General features: G+C 48.0%; 1 protein-coding gene and 1 long non-coding RNA gene across 6 annotated transcripts in view; one reads left to right on the top strand and one right to left on the bottom strand.

Moving 5' to 3' along the window:
* Window positions 1-27,041, top strand: part of AFTPH (aftiphilin) — a 71,536-nt gene that overhangs the window by 44,192 nt on the left and 303 nt on the right. For 2 of the 5 annotated variants that reach the window (XR_015708884.1, XR_015708883.1), the window contains 3 exons: window positions 3,714-3,849; window positions 26,283-26,344; window positions 26,456-26,913. Coding sequence is in view for 2 of the 5 variants with exons in the window: in XM_087777091.1 (XP_087633217.1) it covers window positions 3,714-3,858 (145 nt within the window). In the remaining 3 variants the exon portion in view is untranslated. Of the gene's footprint in view, window positions 1-3,713; window positions 4,935-26,282; window positions 26,345-26,455; window positions 26,914-27,041 lie in introns of those variants that run through there. The other 3 variants (XM_087777091.1, XM_087777090.1, XR_015708886.1) reach the window with 2 other exon arrangements.
* LOC148053104 (uncharacterized) lies at window positions 1,179-22,224 on the bottom strand. The gene is made up of 3 exons (XR_015708889.1): window positions 21,905-22,224; window positions 5,068-5,249; window positions 1,179-3,718 (listed from the first exon to the last, which is right to left on the bottom strand). It is a non-coding gene; the product is annotated as an uncharacterized LOC148053104 (long non-coding RNA).

Genomic DNA, 27,041 nt, shown 5'->3' with positions numbered 1-27,041 from the left:
GGCTATCCCATGTCTGTCTGTAACTTGTCTGAACTCAGTATCTTTGAGGATAAAGTTTAGAGTGAAAATACCATTGTTCAGCTGTAGAAAGCCATGTGAAGAGTCGTCTTTGTCTGAAATAGGCTCATCTTTTGCTTGCAAACCCATCTCTTAAAGCTGGAAAGTCAGTTTCTCGAAAGGAAAGTGTTGCGGGGGGGGGGGGGCGGGGGGAACAACTTCCCCCTCAGCTGGAGCCTGAAACCTTGATGGCAGCAGTAAGTGTTGAAGGTCAGGGATCCAGTACAGCATTCCACTGAGAGAGACTCTGCAGCCTTGCCCAGTTCCACAGAATTGGCAGAGATCAAAAGTTTATCTGCTGTCTTTTTGAAGGAAAGCAGAGCACTGATACCTTTCCAAGAAATGGCCAAAACCCTTGTTTAAACTGGAAATACTCCTTGTGGGTGGTGTTGGATGGAGCAGGCTAACTCTTAATTACAGAGTGATTTTTAAAGTGTATTTCTCTAATCGACTCATTGTTGCTATTAGAGCCTGGCCTCGCTGCTGCTGTCCACAAAACCCTTGACAAACATGAGAGATGACTGAAGTCCTGAAAGACTTGGACACTGCAGGAAGGGGCTGGAATGCAAAACAGAACAGTGAGGTGTCAGTGATACATTCACAAAGTATTCCCCATTTCTTGCTACGTTTTCTTCTAACAACTTTCCTGCTTGTCAGTCTGGCTAATTTCTTGCAGGTCAGTGTTAACGTGCCTTTGAAAAGGAAACTTCGTGCCAACAGGTAGAGGGACTTGCAATTATCTGCTTGGGTAAGGGCATCCCCTCTGTCTTGGGAGGAACCTAGTGCAAGAGAAGAGATAGATGGGGGCAAAGTGTTCTGTAAAAGGTAGTTTTAATATCTGAATAGGCAGGGTCCCTGTTTTGAGCCAGGTCTGGGTCCTTCAGAACTTTTGATTACTAAACCATTGGTTCCAAAGCAGACAGAGGTAGTACAGCTGCCACTGACAATCCACTTGGGTGTCCCTTCTGTAAGCCACAGTAACTAGAAATTAAGAGTACATGATTGGAAGCTCCGCAACAGCCCCCCCCCCCCCCCCCCGCCCCCTGACCAAGGTTTAGCAAAAGAATCTCTTGGCAGTGGGAACATCTTCAGCAGAAGTGGTGACTGAAATTAATGCACCTGATGTGGTTCTTTCTCTTGCCTCTATCAAAAGGCATCGCAGTTATTAGGCAATTTGGTAAGTTTTAAGGGTAAAACCAGTCTGCAGTGATGATGCTACTTTGTCTTTTAAGTTTAGAGAGTTAGTGAGTAATTCTTTAGGGTTCGCCCTGGTGATATTTGCTACCGAAGGTGCTGACTGTTACCCAGAAAGGGTACTTGCAGTGTCCAGTTTTATTGTCTTCCGGAGGAACCTGCCCCTCTCCATTGAGGAATGGAGACTTTAGGCTGTCTCATCCCTCTCTGCACTGAGATAATTTAAAAAAAGGTTTTGAGCCTCATTACCAAGTGATTGTATCTATAGCTGTAACTTGGGCATACTTAAATAACGTTTGCTGTGTAAGTGTGTTAGCTGCTTCTTTATAGATAGTTTTACAGAGCACATTAAGTAGATAAAGGGCATCCAGCCAGGAGGGGAGCATTCAGTAATCGGGTGAGATTCACATCCGACTGTGCTCGCTGGTGTGCACGTTCTGTGGTGATGTTGCAGAGACCAGCTCGTACAACCGGAGCAGCAGCATTGTCCTGTGATAGAGGTCCTCCATATGATCACCAAATGAAATGCAGCACTGCCTTTGGGACCCAGCAGTGCCATTTCTTAGCATGCTACAGTTGAGCAGAGGAGGAAGAGGCATATAAATAGCAAGGAGTGTGTGAGCTCCATCTCAGTGCCTGATTAACAATTACAGGAACTCCTTTTAATGCAGATCTCTGAGTCAGCCCTCTTCCTTTGGCTTCCTCTGTCAAACACTCCTTTGTTAGCTGTAAGTCCTTGATCGCCAGGAGCTTGTACCTTTAAGAGGCTTGTGGTAAGTGATTACTAATAGTGGCACCAGATACTGATAACACAGTGGTGGGTGACAACCACATTTCAACAGCTCAGAGATAGTCCTTCGAGTGCAAACAGAGCTGACTGTGAAGTTGTTAGAGAAGGAGGCACATATTGGCGCTCTGCTTCTTCCTTCAATAAATCCAGCACACAGCTTTGTTTATCCTCCAGAATTTGGTAATCTGCCTAGTCAGTGGCTCATGAAATTCCACTGCAGCAGAGAAAAGAAAATATTGCTATTCTAGTGAAGGAAAGTCAGATTTAGTATCTAGGCTGCCTCATCTAGAGATCTTTCATCAAGTGGAGATTTCAAGTAGCAAACAAAAGTGATAGTTCAGTGTCAACACAGTGATCAGTGATGTCAAGGATGAGTTTGACTCCAGCTCTTTTTTTCTTCTCCTCCTAGCTAAAAAATTCTGAGACTGCTGCTGAAGCAAACACGTAGCCCCTTGCTTTCCCCTGATCTCTGATCAGTTCAGGAAACAATCCTGATGGGTGCTGACAAAAGAAAATATAAGTACAGGCTGCTTCGTGATCGGAGTGGTGATTGCCCTCTCATGGGCTCAGTTTAAAGTTTATAGCTAAGAAGAGATACAGAAAGGAAATTTCTGAAGTGTTCTAGGGGAAGGCAGTTTATTTGGTTCAAGCCTTTTGACTCAGCTTTTTGCCCCAGAGATGGGGGAGCTTATTTAGCTAGAATTTCTGATGTTGTTACAGGGTGCAGCAGGTGCCTTTTTCAAACTGGAATAGCGTTGGATGGAATACCTCATTTTTCTAGTAACAGGCAGTGTTCTTCAAGATAAGCCACGTGTCTGTAAAGTGTGTGTGTTTGGGCAGGGGAGGGGGGGTCTTCTGTAGCAGTCTGAGCCAGTCCATTTTACTTAGGAAATGTGAGTTTCTTGCATAATAGTGAGGATTGAGCAACATGGGATTCAGACCTCTTTATTCATTTGCGCTCAGTAATTCTTGTGAATAATGCAAAAGGCAAAGTAAACACCAGTGATTCCCAAACTGCTGTATGTATCATTATGGCTACACATACTACTGCACTTCAAAGCAAGTAGCTGCAAGTTGAGAGCCACCTTTTGCTGCTGATGAGCCCTAGGGGAAAAAAGCGTTTGTGGATCATGATGTAGAGCGGTATGATGTATAATCTGAGTACGGTCATGTCAGAAACACAGCATAAGTACCTTCTTTTTCTTTTAAAAGTATTAAGAAGTAAGTTAGGAACTTCTTCATGTCCTTTCAAGATTTTTCCATTTTATTGTGAAAGATTATACTGGATTTAGGTAGTTCAGAACTAATGCTCCTTAATAATTGTCTTATCCCTAGAATATGGGCATGGCTGTTTCTTCAAGTGAGTAGTCCCAGAATGGCACACTGGAACCTGCCAGAAAAAAGAAAAATATATAAAAATTAGCATCTGAATAGGAAGTCTTTTTTTTCCTTATTGCAACAATATGCAGGAACATTTTGCTGACTTTCTATGTTAATATTTTGTTGATAGGCAGGTAGGTATTATAACATTAGACTACCTTCAAGTAGCTTACAGAAGTGCCTGTCAATGGGAGACAAACTGCCAGAACATTGCTTCAATCAGTGGTTCTTTCAGTGATCCAAGGGATATCAGGTACTGGATTAATGCACTTTGTTCTTTTCTTCTCAACAGGAAGCCTAAAAAGGAAGAACATCTTAGTGAAGAAGCTGCCAAGGTGATTTCTAGCCTTCCTGACTTAACTTTCATGCATGCCAAGGTGTTGATGTTCCCAGCCACATTAACACCTTCAACAAGCTGCCAAGAAAAGGTAGACTAAAGTGATGTGAATTGGACGTTTTCTATTGATTTTTTTTTTTCCTTCCCTCTGTGGGTCGTAAAAAGCAATCTTGCTTTAATTAAAAAAAAAATCAAGTTCAGATGATTTGTTGGTAAGCAGCACTAGAAAGGTATACATAGTAATGTATATTTATTTACATACTGGAGTCCTAAATTTATATTAGAGAAAAATGTAAATAATTGGGGGTAAATCTTTTTGAAGATCTATTCTTTTTGTTGTGCTGGGGTGTATACATTTATGTCTTTGTGAAATACACTGGTGGTGTCCTTCTTACAAAACTTTAAAAAGTTTAAAAAAAAAAAATCCTGGAAACACATAATGAAAACTTCAATCTTCACAATCTGTGAAATCCCCCTTAAAGGTTTTTAGATTGCATTGAGCATCTTTTTCTTTCCTGCATATATTAAAATACATGTTGCTGGGGAAAAAACCAAAAGGTTATGTTGTCCCTTCGCGGGTTTTCAGTTATTGTTGTTTTTTTAAAATCCAATGATTTCTTTTGTGTTTTAACAAGCTTAAGATGTGTTTTTCCTTTTCTTCTCCCCCATCCCCTCCCACTGTTTGATTGGTTGGCTGATCAATTTTTATGTTCTTAAACTTCAGTAGTACGGCTCTGTCACTAATAGCCTTTTGAAAGGTATGCTGTCAGTAACTTCTTGTTCCAGTTATGGATCACTGTCTAAACACTTGATTTTTTTGGGGTCATTAGAAGGTTGTCTGCTTTTAATCAGTTTGATTTGGAAAAGAAGGACCAAAACTATATGAATGTCTTATGATGAAATTTGCCTGTTTAAAAATTTTTATGTTCTGTTGTACCACTATTCCTGTTTGATTTTGCACAGTGTAAAATGACATAATCATAGATTGCTATGGTTTTAGGCTGTATATACAGTAAAAAACTATGGGTTGTAAATGTCTGGGGAAATTCCTATGGAAAAAAAGAGAGCTATGTAGAAGAACCTCTAAAAAGGTCAATGTGCATGCCCAAGGTCTTTTGAGATTTAAGTGTGTAAATTTCCTTTTAGCTTACACAAAATAAAATAATTTAAAAGATACATATGTATATAGTCTGCTATCTTTTTTATATAGGCTGTGTACGTTATTCACGTTTCTGTTGATGGGAAAATCGATGCGCTGCATTAACAGTAGAACCTTCTAATTTGTCTTGCGCAGTCTCACAAAACATACCTGCCAGGGTCCTGCAGAAGGAGAAGCAGACTTTTCTTTAATCGTCCTGCCTCTTTGAACATGTTGCGAGGTGGTCTTTTATTTCTGTCTCCAATTTGCCTTCTGGCTTGTAGGGCGATGTGGCTCAGGACATGTCAGTATTTTGGGTTAGAGGCTTCTTCAAAGTAATTGGCAGTACTCAGCTGTAAGAGACAAATTATGGTGAGGTGAGAAAGGACAACTAGTTTTGCCTATTTCTTAGCTAGAAATAAAAATGTAAAGGTAGCATTTGCTTAAGTTTCCTAACATGTTAGCTTGCACTGTAGCTCTTTCAGCAACATCTTTTCAGAGGATATCAGTGGACTTGTCAGCAGGTAAGGCATGCTCTGAGTGCTGATATTTCTTGAGGGTGCTTTGCATGGGCACAGACTCTCCCATGTCTAACCTTTACTATGTGCACGGCTCTTTAAGTGCTCAGTAGTCACCACCAGTTCATCACTTCATATCTAGTTCGGAGAAATCTCCAATGCGTTTTCTTACCTCTTTGAATTATTTATCGTCTGACAGCACTTGGGTCAGAAAAGTTAAAGTTTGCGTTTGATGTCATTAGCGGGTAAGCTGAAATGTTGTCCTTGCAAAAGGAAGCTGTTTCCTTCTCGAAAGGTCCTCGAGAGATGCGCGCTGGAGTTGCACCGTTGTGAACACGGGAGTTTCAGTGAGGGGTGGCTACTCAGAATTAAGAGAGCAGCTCTTACAGTTGTGATAAAGTTAATTTGTAAAGGCTAAATTGGCTCCTTTGCCCTCTAATTAGTACTGCAGCGTACAATGGTGTGGTATCAAACTGCACCCTGTTGTAGCTGAAAAGGTTTATGCAAAAGCCATCTGCTTTACCATGTAGCCCCAAAAACACTTCTATTTGCTGCTTCTGCAGATTTTCATTACAGTACTGACTTCATGCCTGTTACATGTCAAAATTAGCTTTGCTAATCTCGCAGGTTTAGCATAGTATTCTTTAGTGCATGCTTATTATGTCATTCAGTTCTGGTGTTGGGCTGCTGTAGGTTAAAATCGGTCCTTTTGTTTTCCTAACCGTGGCGTGTCCCTTGGAGTCAGAGCAGTGGTAGAGCTGCAGCAGAGAGCTACAGCTATTGTTTCAAGAATATGTTTAGGAGCTGACTCATGATCCTTGTCTGGCAGCAAGTGGACTGAAGTATTAAGGAGAGGTGGGGGTGGAAGTGCCAGCTGCAAGTTGATCTTTAGTCTCCTCACAATTGCCTCTAGAGGCAGCTGCCCATTTGTCTTCCAGTCTCCAAGTGCAGTATTGGTGGCCCACCGTAGATGGGGGAGGGGGGAGAAATGGCAGGGGGGAAAAGAGATTTCTATTGTGACTGATGTACCAATCTGAAACGTTGTGAAACCTGGTACTACCTAGAGTGTGTTTATGGGGTTTTTATGTTCTTTCTGCCCAAAAGAAAAAAAAAAAATTGCATCCCACAGACCTTCACGCTGCTGAGACATAAATCTTCCATCTGAATTCAGCCTTTTGAGGTGGATGCTGCTTGCCTTAAAACATAGCATTGCTTTTTGTCTCCTAGCTTAAGCCCCCTTCTTTCTTGTGGATTGTGGGATGGACAGACAGGCTCCTCTACCTCTCTCCTCCCGTCTTGTACAGGCAGCTTTGTTCATATGCAGAAAGTTTTGTCTAGCAGATCCAGCTGCATCGGGGTCGTCCTTCCATGCTGTTCCCATTGACACGGCATGCCTTATCTAGTTTAATCTTGCCGGGAGGTTTATGGGCAGGACGGTAATTGATACTTTCTGCACATACGTGTTGCTGTGCATTGTCATCAGACATGTCAACGTGTATCACATTCACTTGAGAACTAGTGTCATTTAATAGCGAGGCGCTTATGTGCCCAGCCAACAGAAGCAGCAGAGGACACTCGGTTCAGATGCAATTGCCTGAGTTGGAACACGGCCATGAAGCGAAGTCCAAAACTCCCACTGTGCAGCGAGCTGCAGGCCCCTGAATGACTGCTAAGGAGAGCTGGACTCTGCTTGTATTATCCAAAAGACTGCACTCTGATGCTCAGTGGTTCAGCGCTGACTTATCGGGAGCATTACCACCTGCTGCAGGTGTTAGCAGTGCTGTACTTCCCACAGCACTTGAAACGTTAAGACCTTCTCAGAGTATCATTAGCTTGACAGATTCATTTTGAGACTCCAAAAATAAAGCTTACAAATAACGTACGTAGATGCCCTCAAATGCAATTAGTGTGTACTGAAGTTAACCCTTCATCACATTGGATTGTTGTACAGAATTTTACCTGGTAGTGAAATTGGCACGTGCAAAGTTCTGTTGTTGGACTGCAGGACTGCTGCACTTGGGCTGAATATCTGGTAGTCTTTACAGGATGCGAGGGAGACTTAGGTCAGTGCATGCAAGATGGATCGATCAGCCTTGGCCCAACTACTTACACCTAGGTGCAACTCTTTTGTGCTGGTTCCGCACCTCTGCATAATTATCTTTTTAATTTCAGAGCAGTCTGAAAATACAGGATAGTTGCAAAATACACTTGAATGTCATTTAGAAAAGCATATGGTATCTAATAATTGCATAGCAGCTGGCTAGGAGTGTCTGCTACAAAAGCAGAAAAGTTTTTCATAATTGGGCTTCTGTGCTGAAGAGCACAGCCACTAAAGGCAGCAAGCAGCCTGGTCTGCTCCCTTAGGTGAACCTGGAGCATGAAAGGAGATGGGGAGAAACAACACATTCAAATACAGAGGGCTAAAAACAGGGTGAGGAGGAGCTGGAAGGAAACATAAAGCAAGAGCTCAGGTGAAGCTCTGAGTAGGGGAAATAAGGTGGTGAAGCAGGACTTGGAGTGTAGGCAGCTGGGATAGCTATAGGAAGAACAGGTGGTGGAGAAAGTGGGATACAAGCATGAGGAGCAGGGGCATTTGGAGAGGAGAGAAGCCTGGGATGGATTACAGGGGCACACACGGTGCCCACTGGCAGCGTTTCTCAAAAATCTGGAATTGAGCCTCAGAGACCCAAGTCTCTGTTACTGTACTGCAGAGAAAATGTGTCAAACCCATCGGGTGAGGCTAAGTTGCGTGCGTCGCAACAGCCCGCTATTGCTATCAGTTATTTTTGGTAGAGAGCTGGACTGCAGACACTGGTGCATGTTTTAGCATTGATACAAGTCCAGATGTTAGAAGACCTATTTTAAAAAATATTTTAAAATAAGGAGGTACATTATAAATCCAGAGTGTAGGTATAAAATCAAATCCTCAAAAGCTAAGCTCCGCTGCTGTGATTTGGAACTGCAGCCTCAGTCCTGTCATGCATCTGCAATGTGACAGGCGTTACTTACATATCATCCTGTCTTCACCCGATCCTTCTCTCATGCCCTCCGCAGATTTATTCTCTGAATCAGAGTAGTACAGTGTAACTCTTCTCTGCAGGGCCCCTGTTTCATATAGCTAAAGAGAAAGGACGGCCTTATGTGAAAACTACGCAGAAGGCACAGTGGAGTGCAATGCTCTCCTGGCTTGAAGCTGCTGACCATGCCGGCATTTTTGCAGGAGGTCACTCGTGCATTTCTGTCCTTTGGTGCCCAGCATGAGTTGCCTGATTGGGATGTGCAGAAATGCTAATTGCTCCGGGATGTAGCTTAAGCAGTCAGAAGTTTTGCTTGTTTGATATACAATCAGGGCTCTGCGACGCCAGGGGTCAGGTGCATGTGCTAAGCACCCAAAACTGCTGGAGCTCTTGTTTTCATCTCATCTACCTGTTCTTAAATCTGTAGTATGTGTCATTATCCCTGTGTTACAGCAGGGTTGCAAAGATCAACTCTGTTTGAAATGTCGTGCTCCTCTGTGTAGTTTGAGCGACATCTGAGAAGGACTCATCTGATACAGGTGTCATGCACATCTCAAAGGGAACGCTCACTGTCTTACGTCTGGATTCACTATATGGTCACCAAAGAAAAGTATGTTCCTAGTTTAGGGGCTCTGAATCTTCCTCTGCAGATCTGCTGATTTTGTCAGGACCGTACTCACCTAACATTAGGGCACATACCTGCAGAGGTTCCTAGTACTATATTCCATATAGGAATTGGATTGTGTGCCTTAAATAAGGCTTGGGACTACTTGTAGAATGTGAAGAGGCAAAAAACCCCACTTCTCATTGAACTAAAAGAGACCGTGGTCCTGGGGAAGAAAAAATAATGAGACTAATTAAAGACTAATTCAAAGGAGAGTCAAATTAAGGTGGTATAGATATTTTTGAATATTTGCTTAAGCAGGCTTAATGATCTCTTTTAGCATGGATTTCCATGTGCTTAATGTTCCTTTTGGCATAGTTTTTTTGTTTGGAACATGTACCTACATGTGCGTGTGTGGAATAAACTGAACTGAGGCATCAGAATGAAGCTGACCCTCTTGGGCTCTATGGCCTAAGGTACTCTGCTGGGCTTCCACCTGTGTCCTCGCTGTTCGTGTGACCAAGGTGGCATTTGCCGCTGACCTGCTACACCTGTGCCAATGCTGGCAGTTCAGCTCTTGAGACTGGTTCTTACTCCTCAGGGCTGGTCCATCGCGGGTTTATTGGTACACATGCATGCGCAGTCCCATGCTGCAAGCATGTGCATGGTTGGTGCCAGGTCTATCAAGCAAGAAAACAAGTAGGTTTCCTACGAGGATTTTTGTCATTGTGTGAGCCTCACCTGCCGTATTTAAAGTAATGAAGTTATTAAGTGGGGAGGGAGGGGAAGCAGAGGGGCAGTTTCAGCTCAGCTCAGCAGCCTTGTCTGTGTCTTTGTCTCTGCTCTTCCAATGAACTGTGTCTCAATTGTTTTTAAACCTTTAAGCGATAAAACACTTGGTGTTTGTTTCCCTTAGACAGCAAAGAACTGCAGTGAGGGCAGCTTACTGAAGCCAGGTGTGGTTTTCAAGACAGCCTTAATCTTGTAAATGGCAGGAAGCGTTGTCTCGCCTGAGCTGGTCTTCAGAAGGCATTACACAAGGGGAGAAAAGAAAGTTCTTTGGATCAGACCTTAATCTGTTGACTGGCCTCCAGCTACCCAGGAGGATGCCTCAGAGGAAAAGGAGTTGTCCAGCATACCTCAGGCAGTTGTGGCCTTGTGCCGTAGTACCGAGAGCGCCACAAACCTTGCTGCAGTACAAACCCTCAAGACCACTGTGGTGTTCAGCTTCGTCCTAATGAGCCGTGCTGGGTCAGAGCTGGCCTGGCTCTGCGGAGGGGTAAGCCTTTTGGACTTGTATCTTGGGGAGAACAAGCCCTCCCGTCCTACCCCAGCCACTTTTGGTGGCACTGTTACAGCACCTTGTGCCTCTTCAGGGAATTTGTCTGTAACAGACTCCAACTCTAGTAGTAAAAGAAACAGACAAATTGGCTTCTCCAGTGCTAGTCCTGGTGACATTTCTGATTGTTAACTGCATCCTGTTCGTATAAATGTCCAAAAGACCGTGCTAGTCTGGATCTGCCCTGTTGTTTGGGATAGCAACAAGTCTTGGCCACAGTGACACAGGGAAAGGGAGGGCAGTTGCACTGCTCCTGCCACACAACTTCATCCCAGCGTGCTTTTTGAAGTCAGTGGGACAGCTATATGGTCAGAGGAGCAGGTTGATGTACGGTGGGATGTGCAGAAGACATGTGTGGTCATGGCAGAACTGGCTCTGTCTAGTGTCCCCTCAGGCTGTCACTTAGGTCTGCAGAGCTGTGATATTGACTGAATTGTAATTTTTGCTGTGGTTGGAGCTGGTTTTGCAGGTCTTTTTCAGTTGGAGAAAAGAAGGCTGTGAGGAGACTGCCTGGAAAGAACAAGTGAACTGCAGCTGTGTGCAGACACTCCACAAGTAGTTGGACTGCTGATTTTTCTTGCTCCTTTATGCTCACCAGTCCAAGGAATTTATAGAAGATGAGGCAACAAGTTGTGCTGGACTTCTTCCGAAGGCCCTTCAGCTCCTCACAGCAGCCTTGGAGAAGAGTCTGGGAGCAGCTTCCACAGGAGTTCAGAGCGGAGTGGAAAGTATCTAACAGCCTCTTTCAATAATGCAGGGGCTGGCTCCAGGTCCATCAAGCCTTTTCTGATCACATTTTGGCTTTTAAACTACAGGGAGCTTTAGCACAAATACAAAAGCATGGCTGTTTTGGAAACAAATCAAAAGCAGACCTGAGGTGTCCCCTGCACACACCTTCAAACCCTCCCTTTCCTCTCGCCCCCCAGCCCCAAATCTCATCAAGCATTTTGTCCCAATTTCAGCAACTTGGACCTGAAACCTGCTTGCACATGAATTCTACTACCGAAAGGGGTGTTTTTTTCATGGCTGTGATGTTTTACTGAGTGCAGGGACTGTGTTTTCGTTAGGAGCACTAAAGCCTTTTGTCACTTAGTTAATGCTGCAGTGAGTTAAGAATCAACATGCAGCTGGCAACGGGTGTTCTGCAGCTGTTAGGACTATTGCAGGTTACTCTGCTTTCTCTTGGACTGAGCTGCCTCCCTCTGACAATGGCAAAATGAGCAGTTGTGTGGCTGCTTTGTGCTCTTAAGGGTACAATTTTCCCTCCTTTTCCATTTTGAGAGGGTGTCCTCTCTCTTTCTCTCTACCCTTGTCCACCTAGATGAAGTCTGTTCTGGCAACTTTCCTCCTCCTTTGGCCAAGGAGGAGGAAGCAGAGTGGAAAGGGAGGAACAAACAGCTGTCCTTTAGGTTTCAAATCAATGCAGCTCCTTAGCAGGCTGGCAGTGTGAGCTCAGTCATTAGGAAAGCTGCTCTTTCATTCAAGAGGCGGCCTGAGCCAATTCTCCCCCAGTCCAGGACCAAAGAGGTAGGGATTTTGGTCCTTTCCAGCTTGTAGGACCATTGCAGCTGGCACAGGCTCCTATTCCCAGCGTTTCATTCATGCAGTGCACTGGAGGACCATGTTGGCACTTTGGAGGTTAGCCTGTCTCAGGAAACTACTGAAATGTTGCAGTGTGCGTGCTTGAATTCCCTTCTCTTCATGAAAGCCACCTTCCCCTGACACTGGGAGTGGATGTAGGAAGGAGATCTGGACTTTCCAGTTGAGCCCTGCTCGGGTTAAACCTCTGAGTTGAGCAGGTTTTAAGAAGACGAGATGGATGGGATCAGCCCCTCGGGTGCTGTTAGTATTGCAGTTCCCCTTGGCCTGCACGGGCAGTGCCGCGTAGCAGCCGGGGGTCCTGCATGTAGGGATAGGGATAGTGAATACCTGAAGCTCCAAGTGATTTCTGCAGGACCTGCAGACCTTACCTCAGTCCTGGCAAGAAAGATAGCATTTGCCTTTGCCTTTTTTCTGTAAACTGCATGTGGATGGTGGCTCTGCTAAGCTCATGTGTTGCATGTTGGGTTGCATTGTGTCATTTAAGTGTGCAGGAAAATATACTGAACCCCCAGGACAAAAATAGTCAGACCAGAGTTGGACTGACGCACACTTAGACTAGATCCTCACTAGCACCGGTGAGGTTTAGCGCTGCCCGCGCCAGCCTAATGGCACCGCAGCGTTCGGGGAGATAGTTCAGGACTTGCTGTCAACCTGTTTCTGAGCGTTCTGATCTCGGAAAGCGTGTTTTGATCTCGGGGATGTGACTGGGGAGGATCGCAGCTGAAATCTCATTAGAAAACAATAGGCCTTGCGTGCAGGAATCTGCCTCGCTGACACCTTGATCTTATTCCGCCGCTTCTGATCAGCAGGGTTGAAAATTCATTCTGGCTTTGCAAGTGTGAACGCAGTGTCACTGCCCTGGTTTACAAGTGACGGTGGAAAGAGCCATGGTGTGCAGCGGCAACGGGGATTTTAGCGTGTTTACAGGAGGAATTGTACAGGTTTCCCAGTGCTGCTGTTAGAGAAGTTGAATTTTTGAGGGATACAGAAAGTGCTATCTACAACTGTGGGATCTGAAAGATAAATAAGCCCCTAGGAAGGCACCAGACCCCATTTAGTTGCCGAAAGGTTGGTTAGTGGAAAAAGTACTTTTCTCAGGTGCTCTGTTGTTTTCTCCATGAAATTGCCAGGTGGCAGAAGGGTATTAGACACCCATACTGCTAAGTGGTCCCAAAGTCAGTAATGGTCCTCAAATCTGAGAGCCTGCAGGGTGATGACATCACTACTGGCAACAGATGAAAAATGAAGTAATGCAATGCCATACTATGCTGCCCCAAATTAAATATTTCCACCTTCAAAAGAATAGCCCTACTCTTCAAATTTTAAAGAAACCTTTCAAGATGCTGTTGCGCTGCAGGCAGGGACGTCTTTGCGGTATGTTTGAACAGCATGAGGCACGCAAGGAACTCTAGACCATACCTTAGCGCGTGTATCCCCAATGTAAAGCGGGAGGGAAAGCTGTACAGCCATGGGATTGCATCACATTATATACGTGCATGTGATTTTTTTCTGGCCTTGCAAGTCTCCTGGTCCTCTTTGCTTGGGAAATATACACTGCTGGAAGACAAATATCAGTAGTGCCATTAGTTCCAGGTAGGCTTTCGTTGAATTTGCAGGGTGGTAAGTGAAGGTGGACTCTGCAGACACTGAGATTAGCGGGGTGGTTCTGAATGCGAAGAACTCCGGTCAGCAGGTCTCCAGACGTCTTTTAAAAAGAAAGAAAAAAGGGAAAAAAAAAAAAAACGGGGGGGGAAGCCTGTTTTTTCCTCTGTAAGGGCTGAGTTGGTTCTGCGGTGACAGCCGTGTGACAGGCAGAACACAGCAAAGATGCACTAAGAGTTTCTCAGCCTGCTTCCCTGCAGCAAGCCTAGCGCTGACTTCCTTGGAGTAGAAGCATTAGGGTAAAGCTAAAGCACCGGGAGGCAGGGGAAGGCTTTGATTTATGTACTAGCAGGGTCTGTTCAATCTTTGGTCTGCCTTGTTCTCTTATTTTCTGTCTGCGTTGCTTATTTTTGTCTCCCTGGGTACTTCTCCCAAGACTTCTTAGCTCATTTGTGTTTAATCTTACCGATTTGTCTACAGCGCGGGTTGCTCTAATCTCTGCAGGTCACTGTGCAGTTTGCATGTTTGTTACTCCTTGGCTGTTTGCTGCGATCAGCACATTTGATCATGGTTGAATTTACATCAAAGAAACACCTGACAAAGAAGCAGGCCTGATAATAGGCTCTAGTTTCTTCTCAGCAACCCAAACAGGTAGAGGCGGACAAGGGAACGTTGGCAGGATCACAAGGGAGTTCATGCTCTACTTTCAACACGGCATGCTTTGCTCTCCTGCCTGATGGAGCACTGCAGACTACTACAGCACTGCTGTAGGTTCCCCAAAAATAGAGCTGCCACTGGAAAAGAGGAAAACAAGATAGAGGTAGGCCTTGCTCTTCTGCTGCAAAACAAACCCACACCTGGGAAAGTCTAATTAACTAGAGAGGGGGAAGAAAAAACTCTCCTGCAGTTGCTGTTGTAGCTGCAGAAGTGCAGCTCCCAGATTACAGGTGCCCTTTCCCTGCAGGGAGAGTTGGCTCGAATGGCAGGGTCAGGAGAGATGCTACAGTCACAGTGTGATTTTTATTCCCCCCTCCCTGCTTCTTTGGAGTTGGTCAAAGAAGAGGCTGATAAATTCAAGACTGGCTTCTCTAGCAAAACATTTCAACTTAAGTGTTGAAATAGGGATTTTTTTCAATTGCTTTTGCTTGTATAATTTATGCTGCCCAGACCATTTTCCCTGTCTAGAGTTTGCTGTTAGGAGCTGATTTTATATAATGATCATATATAGTTCTATGTGGTTATACACACACAATGACAGATACATAGAGAGATATGTGACATTCAGTGCAGCTGGGATTATCCTGTGAGGTACTGGATGCTGTTTAGGTTGGTGCCGGGGTCCAGTACAGAGGCGTCCCATGAGTGCACTGCTCAGGGTTTTGCAGCACATGGGAGATGCTCATCTTCGGTGCTGAAATGGTGTTTGGGGTGCTTACAGAACCTCAGCCCTTTGTGCTCTGCTGAAAGGAAAACCAGTGGCACCACGCCACATCTCTAGGTTTCACCGGGCGGTGTTCAGCAGCTGATACTCTGAAGGGCTGCAGTTCTCAAAGAAATACATGAGTCTCTAGGCTCTGATCGATCCTGGGAGGCTGCGTGTACGTGCCCTGGGCTGGAGACCTCTGATGAGGGGAAAGCTCTGCTTCCAAAAGGCTGTGAGGGGAGATTTGGAGCAAGGGGGTGTCGGTCTTCCTCCGGTGCAGCACGCAGCAGCAGCTTTAGGATAGGAGGTGTGAAACCAGGAGTAAGCGCAAGCCTACCTGGAGCAGCAGGAGTGTGTGTCGGGGGCTCCCCGCAGCTTGTCTGTCCTCCTGGGACGCGGCCAAGGACCGCAGAGGTCCTGGTGTGCAGGAACCCCAGCCCTCCGTACTCTTCTGCACAGAACCAAGCTTTCTTATTTTTTCATTTAACTCGGGCTCGCAAGCCACTGTGTAAAACCTGGGTGTTTTTTGGGATGCTGTAAACTGGAGGGGGGAAAGGGATGAGATCCTGTCTTCTCTGGCTGAAGAAGTGGTAGCTGGAGCTCCCCGGGCTTCCACTCTGAGTGCACAGGGCTAAAAGCAACATCTCTCCCTTGGAGAGATTTCCAGCTCCTTGCATTTGGAGCAGGGTCGGAGATGGCTGGTTTCTCCCTGGTGCGAGTGCTGTTTCCCGGGAGGGCTGAGGACGGGTGAGCAGGACAGCCCTTCGCACCTCCCTGCTGGAAACACCGTTGCCTAATGGACCAGCGGTGCTGTGCTGCCCAGCTGCTCGCCCCTAGCCCCGCTCTGCCCTGTAGCGCTGATAGCCGGCCCTTTGGGGATTAAAGGTGCTATTTAAAAAAAAATAACAATAAATCAAACCTGCCTGCAGTGTTATGTAGGGACTCCAGTATTCAAATGAACTCATGATAAATGGGAATACTGGCTCATTAAATATTGCTTTGGAGTTTGTCCTTGGAAGGCTACAGTTTCATAGCGTAGTTGTGATTTGAGATGGTCTGAGTTCTGCTTTGGGTTTTGTTGGGATTTTTTTCTTCCAAGGATTTCTCTGGGTTCAAAGCCGCTTTCAGTTGTGAGCTGTTAAAACAATTTCCAGCAAACTGTCGCTGCCCATCCTTGTGTATTCATGAAATAGGAAAACCACTTTTGTTTTGTTTTCTACTGTTTTAAAACCAGGCTTGGGTGTGACATTCGGAATAGCTGCTCTTTGCTTTCTACCATTTCCGCTGAGGAGCGTGGTGGGATGTCTGGAAGCTGTGAATTACGAAGGCAGGCTGTGCTAAAGCCCAGCTTAACTTAAAAATACAGCAGCTAGAAAAATGCAGTGCCTTGCTCCTGCTTCTTCCCTGGCACATGAAGCGATCGTATTCTGAATGAAAACGTGGAGAGATCTGGATAAATCCCATCTATTTCTCTGGGCCCACGTGAAGGGCACCGCTCCTGTCCCAGCCGGCCAGCCTGTGTCCCCATTTGAGCCATCCAGCAGTCCGTGTTAAAACTCCCAGCAAAAGGCAAAACAGGAGGGGATTGAGGCCATCCCGCTTTCTGGAAGTGCATGGGGATGGATGGCTTTTCTTCTGCATCCCAAGGATTTAACTCCTCGCTGTCCTGGGTCTCTCCCTATGCCTGCTGCCTAGGTAGGTGCAACTACAGAGCACAAATAAGCAGAGGCTTCAAATGAAACAAATCGGGAAATGAAATGGGAATCTCACTGTGGCGTGGCATTAAATCCTTGAATTGCATTAGTCTGAGTGGAAAGTCAGAAACCTCCATCCCGATATTAAAAATAACACCACCTTTACGAGCGGAGCGAGAATGCCTGCTAATTGTTGGTTTACAGGAGAAAAGCAGAAACACGCTGAAAAATTGGCTCACAATAGCAGTTGCTGTATCATAATCTCCTGGTTCCTTTCTTGCCTTGCTAATAAGAACTAAGACTAATTTAATTTTTACAATGTCCCAAATCTGTGGCTATACGATTCAGGGACTTAATAAGATTCTCCTGCTGAGCCAAGAAAAGCTTAGTGGTTTTTAGCTTACTTTCTTCTGGGTTTCAGTTTCAGGACATTTGTGCAGTGGCTGAGACTTTTCTTTTTTTAAAGCCTGTATTTCATTAGGATTACTAATGTCTCTGTTTAAGTTGTTATAGGTGTAAATTGCTTGTGCTGAAGCTGGGTAAAATCCTGAGAAAAAAACCCCAAATTTTGGCAACATGGAAGTTTATGAGTAGTTTTGATTTGCCAAACTTTTTTTCTGGAGAGAAAAGAAAAAAAAACTATTTTGTTTCAGCATTTTCCAAATGAAAGGCTTTGAGATTTTTCTCTTTGTAGCAACTTTTCATTTTGAATGATCTTCGGCGCTGACTTTTGTAAAGGGCTGAACAGTCAAAGCGAAACATTTGTTTCAGTCGACCCCAAATGAATTTTTTTTTTTAAAACTTTTTTTCAGGATTGCCAGCGAACCGAAAAATCAGTTATTCACCCAGCTTTATATACCATATACTGATAGAAACTTCAGAGCACCCCAGTGACTGTTTATGTAGTGCAGCTGCTGCTAAGCCCTCCATTTCTATGTCGGTAAATTATTATGCTTCTCAGGGTTGTGTGAGATAGTAAACCATCAGTAAGCGCCTGGTTTTTCTCCCTTGGGTTAACACGGAGACAATGTTTTACAAAATATGTTACTAACTTTATTCTCGTTGCGTGGCAGGTATTAACTTTGCTGGCTGACGTACAGTTGCAAGACCTGTTTTATGCAGAAGGTGCACGGTAACCTCTCTGGAGACTTGGCTGTGTTAGGAGAAGGCGTCGCGTTAGGAGCCATTTTAAAGTGGCGGAGTTGAGCTCGGCTTTGGGAATAGCTATACTTCAAAAAGATGAGTGCAATAATCAAGAAAAGATAAAGTCCCTAATTTCAGGGTTAACCGCAGTCAAAAACCGCATTTAAAATGCGCTTTTTCCTATGCTTACTCTGGATGATAGATTATATATAACATGAAGCTATTTATTTAAAACAGGTTGTTTTAACCCTTTTCAGCAGGGTGCGTTTTCCCTGTATGGTTACCTGCAGATGGCACGGGGCGTTCTGGAACAACAGGGCCAAATCGCCTGTTTTACTGAAGCTGATGGAGAAAAAAGTTTAGATTAATTCCTGCGGAACAGATACCGATACAGAAATTGTTGGTCCTGCTTGCCTGGTACGGATGGCGAGACTGCTGGGGAGAAAGGAGTCGCACTAAATAGGTTTTTCCTGCTGTTCATCTTAAATCTTAAATTAAGCTTAAATCTTGGTGCCTCTCAGTTGAAGGCCTTTAGCATTTAGAGCAGCTCAAGAAAACAGGCTCAGCGTGTCAAGTGCTCCTGAGGTTGCAGTTTTTCCTTCGTGCCACTGTCCCACCGAGAGCTTACCAGCCAGCCGGGGCACGTTTCAGCGCCCGGCCATAACACGTAAAGCCAGGTTTGCCTGGGCACGGGTGCTAGGCAGGCTGGAGCCGCTGTGCACACTCTGAACCTGGCGAGCAGGGCCAGGAAGGCTCCGGCTAGGTTGGGATTGACTGGAGGAGGGGTATTCTTTGTTTTTAATATTTTTATTTTTAATATTTTTTTTTATCCTCACCTCGGAAAGCACTGACCCTGGCTCAGGTTGAGGCATGAAATGAAGTTAGTCAGAGCCAAGTGGATTCGCTACCCACCAGGAGCAGCCCATGGACTTGTGGAAAGGTCAGTTTTTCCTCCCATCCGTTCCAAGGACACTTCAATTCAGCAAGTCCCTTGCCCTTGGAGCCCTTCTCCTTCCACGGTCTTGTTCACTTCATCCCCTGCACCTCCACTCCCCGCGGGGACCTGTTTTCTAGGCTCCCGTTGGATCTCCAGGTGCCAGCTCCTGCCTGGAGGGAGTAGCCGTGCCAGGAGGAAGGTCGTGGCAGGAGCATGGGACGTGGGAGGGGAGGCAGGAATAAGAGTTTCTGGCAGGAGGGAGCAAGCTGGGACTCGCCGCCTTTCTGAGCTCATCCCCAGGGCCGCATCGGAGAGCCGTCCCTCCTGCCTGGCACGTTTCTCTCCCGTTCTCCCCCACTCCTTTGCCTGGGATTACACAGTCTCGGGTTGTCTTTGCTTTCGGGTGTGGGACTTCAAACTGGTTGAACCAATTTGTAGCAGATGATTCACTGGACGCGTTTCGGCCCTCACTTGTTTCCTGCAGTGTCTGTCAGTGGCTTGCAATTTTTACAGACGTGCTGGATGTCGTTCTGTATCGCTGCCGTCCCGGGAGCCCCTGCCATGCACCAGGTGCTGCCCCGTCTCGCAGCGGGGATGGACAAATCATAATCATACTCCTCTCTGCCAGTAATTCTGGGTGTCCTGGTGATCCCCGACCCATTAAGTTGAGGCTTTTTCAATAACCCAAATTGAGTGGCAGAGGTGATTAGGTGATTTTTTTTTTTTTTTTTTTTTTTTTTTTTGCATTAGGGTTATTCACTTAGATTGACAAATGTAACCATCCAGAATTAGGTTTGCAGTAATAAGCAGTGAGGCTGGCGAGGCCACACAGCGTTTGGGGAGTAATCTGTAGCGTTGGAGGGATGGAAGCAGTGTTTTGAACTCTGCCGAGAGCTGCTTCTGCTCTCTGTTTTCAAGGCTGTTGCCAGGTGATGGTGGGGGGTCATCTAAACAGGGGTGGCCTCGCTGCCAGCATCGCTTCTGCCAGAGCTGTCGCCTGCATCTGAGACGTCAAAGAGCAAAACTGCAAGCTCAGCTCGTCCCCGGCTCCCCTGCCCTGTTGCTTACCCGAATCCTTTTCCTTTCCAAGATGGGAGCAACCTGGCTCCCAGAGCAGCAAAATCCAGTTTTCCCTCCCCGGCTAAGGCAGCTGTGAGTCAGTGTGCTCAGGAGGTTCGTCAGCGGGAGGAACTGGTCTGAGGAACCGTGACCGTGACGCCGTTGGAGCGCAGCCAGCTCGGGTCTGTGCTGCTGGTGTACCCCGGGCTTCTCTTTCTCCCCATTTGACGGTGTCGGAGGGCAGGGGACAGAGCAGCTGCTGCTTGTGGAGGCTGCTAGGACCCACAGGTAACCCCCAAGGGCTTTTGAGATCCTGGAGTTGGGCTGCTCCTGTCCTGACCTCCAATGCCCTCCTTGGATGAAAGCTCCATAGCTGGGATCAAGTCTTGCTGCTGAAGCTGGCTTATCTCTGGGCTGTGCTGGTCAGCCCCTGTGTGTTTTTTGGGTGTCACTGCTGCTACCATTTGTGCACGTTTCCTCCTGGGGGGATATGATCTGGGTCCAGATCCCGCTCTTGCCTTCATCCAGTGAAAGCCAAGGTCTGGCAGCTCAGCTCACCGGACCTTCCTTAAACCCTGGCGTAGCCTAAAGCCGTGTCCTTGCAGCTGGATTCACAGAGGTCCTTGCCTGTAGTCTGGAGGGAAGTAAGGTGTTCTGATGCACTCACACCAGGTGGTCTCCTGCTTTAAAAATGGAGTTACAGGACAGGTCTTCTCCAAATGGAGAAAAGGCACTCCTCAGCCCTGAAATGAGAGCATTAACTTGTCTGTCTTCTCTACGTGGGGGCAGCTATCAGGGGCCGAAGTGACCCTCAGCCCCAGTCAGAGCAGCAGAAGCAGTGTCGTCAAGTTTGCTGGAGGCAGGAGGTGCGAAAGCTGAGGCAGAACCTGTGCCGGTTCCTGCAGGCCGGGCTTCGGCTGATGCCACCGTGACAGGTAGGACCTCCCTGCGGCGGGCAGCCCTCCTGGCGGCCACCGCAGGCCTTTTCCTGACTTGCTCCCAGCCCTACGGAGGGCTGCGCTTAAAAATGGTTGTCTTGAAATCGATAGCCCCTCGTGTTCGTGTTCTGAGCCAGCTGCCGGGCCTGGCTTGAAAATGCTGCTGCGTCTGCTGAAACAGTCGGGACTCGAAGCCCCCCCTCATCCGCGTCCCCCAGGCCCCTGCGTTTGTGGCCCTAATGCTGAAATTCCCCTCCCGATTTTTCCCAGTGGGGTCTCCTGGTTTTTTTTCCACCCCCTTAATTTAAGGTCATATTAGGCAGATCGCTTCACCAAGCTTTCCCCCCAAACAGGGCAGGGGGTGAGATGCAGACCACTTAGAGTGACAAAGCCGAAGGATTTAGGAGGAAACCTTTGACTGAAGTAAGGTGCCACCCTTGCTGCAATGATGTTAACCCCTGGCAGGCCTGAGGCAGGAAAAAGGCGGTGGTAAGCGACAACATTAGAGCGGAGGGAAGGGGGTTTCGTCCTTCCATGCCTCCCACCCCAGTGTGGACCCTCCGCAGCCCGAATAATCCCTTCCCGGTGCGAGCTGTAAGGCAGCGTGCAGGGAAAGCGAGACTTCCCAAGTATTGTCTTCTAGCAAACTTCCAGGGTTTCGTGGCTTTTTATTTCCCCCCCCTCTCTAATAGATGCAGAGCTTGGCACAAGCACAAAATCCATGTCATCCCCGCTCGCACCAGGAAGGGAGACGTAAAGGCAGCAAGTAATAAAGGCTGTAGGCCAAACTGCGCAAGGGAGAGAAAGCAAGGGGAGGAACAGGGGGAGGGGGAGGAAGCCCAGTGAATCGGGGGAAAAGGAGAGGAAACAGGAGAGGAAATAGTCCGGGGAGAGTAGCAGGAGGTGGGTAAAGCAGGACCAGAAGAATGGAAGGAAATCCTCGCAGAAATGGGCGATTTAAAACCTGTTCCTTCTGTGCCCTGTGGTGTGCCTTCCCCTGGCAGATGCTCTAGATCTGGAGATGTTTGGGGGGGGGGGGGGGAATTGGCTGGCTTTTGGGGACATGCTGGTTGGAAAAGGGAGAGGGAAGGAGGACTAGAAAGAAACCTCCCTGCCCGTGACCCTGGCGCACCTGGCGTCCCTGGAGCGTCAGTCCCAGAGGATGAGTGTTGGAAATCGGTAGTTGTGCCCAGCCCGCTGCCACGCACAGGGCTCCTGCGGCCGCAGCACATGAGGTCTTACGGCTCCTTCCCCCTCCCTGGCCATCTCGTTATTTGGAGGAGAAGGGAGGTGGGAGGAAAAACCCATGATCTTGCTGGCCTGCCGCCAGTTGCTAAGGCAGTTTCTTCAAAAGGGAGAGGAGCTGTGGAAGGAGGGAGCTGCCTGGAGAGGAGGCAGATGATGCACGCAGGGACCAGGCAGAGAGAGGAGCCTGCAGCCGCCAGCGATGGAGGCAAGTGGGACCACGGGCTCCGTGGGAGCGGAGGTGAAGGAGCCCGGAGGAAAGGGGTGAAGTGGAAAGGGGCAGGGGGGACCAGGGAGAAAGGGCTCCTTGCACACCTCAGCTGTTGAGCTAGCATCCCTGTCTCAGCTGATGGGTTAGCTGTGGTTCAGAGCAGCTCTATGAAGCGTTGTCTGTGGCTGAAGGGGTTTTTTTTCCCCCAATGGCTTTTCCCCTCTGTGGTTTCTCTGGTGAGTATGAGATGCGTGTGGTCCAGGGAAGCCGGCTCTGCTGCGCCGGCAGGGCCAGGAGCAGGGCTCACTCCTGCTGCCAAGAACGGGAGGAACGCACGTCCCTCCGGGCCTGGGTCGGACGTGCAGGTTAGAGGCAGGGAGCGTTATCCCACCGGGAGCGCGGTGAGGCAAGGATGCCTTTTGCTGTCCCCTCCCTGCTGCGTTTCTGTGTTTCTGCCGCACATGACACGTACTTGAGCAAGGTTTGTGAAAGCTGGTGACTGCCTGCCTGCAACACCCCAATCTTCCAACTACTTTGGCCCGGAGAGGAGCTTAGTGGCTGCTGTCAGCTGTGGAGTTGCTGCACTGGCTCGTGGTGACACCGAGCAGCAGCAGAGCTGAATGCAGCCCTGGGCCAGCTCCGGGCCATCGCTGCTGGTGGCCTCAATGCCTGTGAGGAGCCGCTGTTCTGCGCTGCAGCGGCTCCTCTGCCTGGAAAGGCCGCTCTTGGGGCACGTCGGCAGATGCGCCTCAGAGAGGGAGGGACTCTCCTTCAGTCCTAAGGGCACCCCGGACTCCTGGCACCCCAAGAAACACGGTAAGTGCTGTTCTCCTCCGGCGCGGTGTCAGCGTGAGATACCTCAGACCGGAACCTTTTCCTGTGCTGAACCCCAGCCTGCTTTCTCCTGCCCCCGCGGAGGCGAGCTGTGCGCAGGGGCTGGGCAGCCCTCCCGCTGGGGCAGGCGCTAGAGGGGGTGCAGCTCACCCGCTCCCTGCACGGGGACCCCATTTTAGAAGCCCAGAGCAAGGGTTTGCCCTCGCTGAGCTGGAAAGCTGAAAGGTCTGGGGTGGGTGGCAAGCCACTCACTTAAGGACGGGTAAGTAGGGCTTTGCGTGGAGCCTTGATGTTTTGGGCTGGAGGCATCTCTTAGTAGGGAGTCACAAGTGAGAAAGCGAGCTCTTAAATGGTAGGTGGCAACACCACCAGAGCAGCTTTGGGAATGCAACAGCGGTGTCTCCACATGCGCTGCATCAGGTCGATGCACTGACAACTGGGAACGTCTGTGCAGGAGCCGGTGGCGCGTCGGTTCGGGGCGAGCACCGTCGTACCCTGGAAGGGAGCAGAGACTCTGGGGAAAGCCTTTGTGCCGTAGTCTGGGGGTGCGTTTCACCCGTGTGCTGAGCAGACAGAAATTCAATCCCCGGGCTGGCAATAATTCTTCCACTTCTCCTTTCTTTGCGTTTCCCGTGTCCCCGCAGCCATTTGTCCCCGAGCGGCAGCTGGTGCGCAGGGCCCCGCGCTCCCGCTGCTGGCTGCTGCCCCGGTAACATGAGCCAGTTCGCTGCAGCTGAGATGCTATGTGCGGCATGTCGGGACGGGGAAAACTTGCTGCTTTTCTGTCTGGTTTTTGGTTCGCTGTCAATCCAAAATGGAGCAGCCGTGTTTCCGTGGGTGTGGGAGGCCGGGCGAAGCGTGCGCTGGGGGGGCGGAGGGGGGGGTGACTCATTTGCCGCGCACCGCAGCCGGGGCCAGCTCCAACGGCGCTCCCGGCCTGCGCTCGCCGCTTTATTGCCACAAAGGGCTTGAGCCGAAGACGGGGGCGAGATCTCCCTCCTGGCTGGCCCTGAAAGCAAACACCGGTCACCTGAGGGCGGGGAAGAGGGCGCTGATAAACGAAGCGGTGGATTAAGGTATCAGATGTTTCCTGCTGGGATTTAATGCCCTAAAGGACAGTGCATTATGTGTATTAAACCCGGACAGATTCTGCCCTCGGCCAGCGTCGCGGCGCCCTGGGAAGCTGCACATGCCGCACGGCCCAGCTCGGGGCCACAGCAGTGCTGGGCATCCATTGGCACTCGCGGGCCAAGAACGGCCGCCGAGGGCCACGGCCACCGAGGGACAGGGCCGCGGCCACCGAGGGCACCTCCCTGTGCCGGGGACAAAAGCCTGACCCAGGAACGGGCCTCGCACAGGGCGACCTCTCTCTTGTTCTGTACGGGGGGGAGCGGGGCGAGGCAGGGCTGTCCCTCCCTTCTCCCCTGCCGCCTCCCGTGGCGGCTGTCTCCCCCTTACCGTCCTCTTTTGTGGAGGGAAAGAACGAAGCCAGCATTTATTTTAATTCTTTATTGTATAATATAAAACTACAAAAGTAAGACTGCTCATTTCCATGTACATTTGTCCAATTGTTTTTTTGATTACAGCCCATACCTACATGTGAATACAGTAATCTGGTTTCAGATGTATATGTCTGTAATATTGCATAGAAAAGGCACAGCTCTAAGGTCTGTGGGAGGGGAAGGGGAAATACAGCCTTTTTTCTTTTTTTTCTCTTTTTTTTTCTTTATTTTTGACAATAACAAGCCCTGTTCAAACAACCATGCACTGAACATGTCACACTATTTACACCTTTTCCAGAATCTTGGCCTTTACAGGCGCTAGTATGGATTACGCTCGGAACTAGACAGGAGTCGAGGTTGGGATTTTTATCTGCAACTTGTGTTTTTAAAGAGGTTCCAGAACTTGCATTAGGCTTATTTTCAGAAAAAGAAAAAGTGCTTAAAAGAGAACTAATTTCTTTAAAACTGTTCAGTCTCATTAATTAACAGAAGCACTGAAAGCAACTTGCACAGAAGCAGGACCCTGAAACCTGATGGGGGGCGGGGGGGGGGACCAAAACAAAACCAAAAGAAACCCTGTAACAAGAACAAGAAGTTCACAAGATGCTGGAGTGAATTAAACCGTTTGTCAGACAGGACCCATTATGACTTAACTCAATTTAATGGTGATAGAAGTGTAAACTTTGGATTCAAAACATTGGCTTTAAACAACCCAGGCTACTACCACACAGCATGGAGGAAAAACCAAATTACCTTTCCGAAGGTCCAAATTTATTCTGATTGCTTCGGACGGCGGCTTTACTGTCTTCCTTTTCTCACTGGCTGCAAGGAAGGTGCCAGATTGATGCGTTTATATACGACGCTGCTCGACGACGTTCTCTCCACGAGGGAAGCTCCCCTTCCCTTGCATCCAGGGCCCCGCGGTGCCCGAGGAGGGGCTGGTCGGAGGCGCGGAGCAACGCGGGGCGGTGGGGGTCGAGCGCGCAAACCCTCTGCCGCATGTGCAAAGGGCGGTCGTGACTTCTTGTCTGGCCTTACCTGCTGGCAAGGAGGTGGTATCGGCTCTGTTGTCGCAACTTCTGGGGCTGGAGGTAACATCCTGCAACCTTCTGCAGCCGTCCAGCCCCAGGGACTTCAGCTGGGCTTACCGTGTGTGGTTTTAAAAAAAAAAAAAAAAAGGTCACCTTTTTCAAACATTTACCAGGCCAGCAGGATGGAGGTGATTGCATCTGCTCCCGTCTCCCACTGCCGATTCCAGCAGCGTGCCGGGGGAGGCCCGTCGCAAGAAGCTGACGGGGCAGGAGCTTGACTAGGACTGATTTTGAACATAAAACTGTCCCTCATCCATACCTTTTTTTGCATATTTCAAACAACCAGACCCATATTGGAAAAAGAGTGGAAAATAAAAAAGTGATGTGAACCATGCATATCCTGACTGGAACTCAATTCATTTTCTCTGAATCTGGCTCCCATACCCTTTTTCATACAGATTTACATTCCTACAAGAGAATACATTCCTACCATACATTCTGTACATGTTACAATCCAGATGTTGTTAGCTTCACAATAAAATAAATATATTTACAGAAGGAAAAAAAAAAAAGAATAAATAATTTATGAAAAACAAAAAAAAATCACTTCAAATCCAAAGCTCCTTTATTCTGCTCCCATCTTGTCACTTCATTGCACATTAATGTCAATCTCCATCCCTGGTGTAGGTCTCGGAGCCGTTCCACGCGTGGCTGCTGTTAGGATCATGGCAAAGGCCACGCTGGAGACAGTGAGTGACGGTGCGGGGAGAAAGCCACCGCTGAGCCCTTCCCTCCAGCCCGCACCAGCCTTGCTAACCTTTTGCCTCGTCCCGTAAGTCAGGTATGTTTATGTCCTATAGGATTCCCATAAGGACTCTGCCAGAGGACGCGCGCTTCAGCACCAAGGATACACAGACATTGTCTTCCGAGTGGTAAAGTGGACTTAGAGCTCCTCTCCTCTTCTGCGGATACAAAAACTTTAACTAACCCCACTTAAAGAACAGCACAGCTCTCCAAAAATGGCATTGATGTGAACTTTTGCCTAGCACGTGCTATTTGTTTAAATGCATTAAAAAAAAAAGGCAGCTCCCACATACTGTAAATCGGTTTTTAACCACGGTAAGGCAAGTGCTTACCAAGCTACTGTGTGAAACTCCTGCTGTTACCACGTGCCTACAGGTGTGTGCAGACAGACACACAACCCTCGCATGGCTGAAGTCTTCCCAGTTACTCCAGTTACAAGAGGCGCAGAACCCAGCAGGGCTGTTTTCCTACGAGGGCCGAGGAGGGCGGCCGAGCACGCTCCGGTCACTGCCGGGTGCGAGACGAAGCAGCCTCCCCCCCTCCTTCCCCACCCCTTCACTTCTGATGGTCCCTAAAGCTACACTTGGTCAATGGTTTTTCTGCTTGAAGCGATAACTAACTTTTTTTTTTTTTTTTTTTTTG

This window comes from Nipponia nippon, unplaced genomic scaffold (genome assembly GCF_047370975.1).
Source record: "Nipponia nippon isolate SJK-2023a ecotype South Korea unplaced genomic scaffold, ASM4737097v1 scaffold_4, whole genome shotgun sequence".
NCBI lineage: Eukaryota > Metazoa > Chordata > Aves > Pelecaniformes > Threskiornithidae > Nipponia > Nipponia nippon.
The sequence above is the reverse complement of the archived record's forward strand: the minus strand, read 5'-3'. Positions and strand labels throughout refer to the sequence as shown.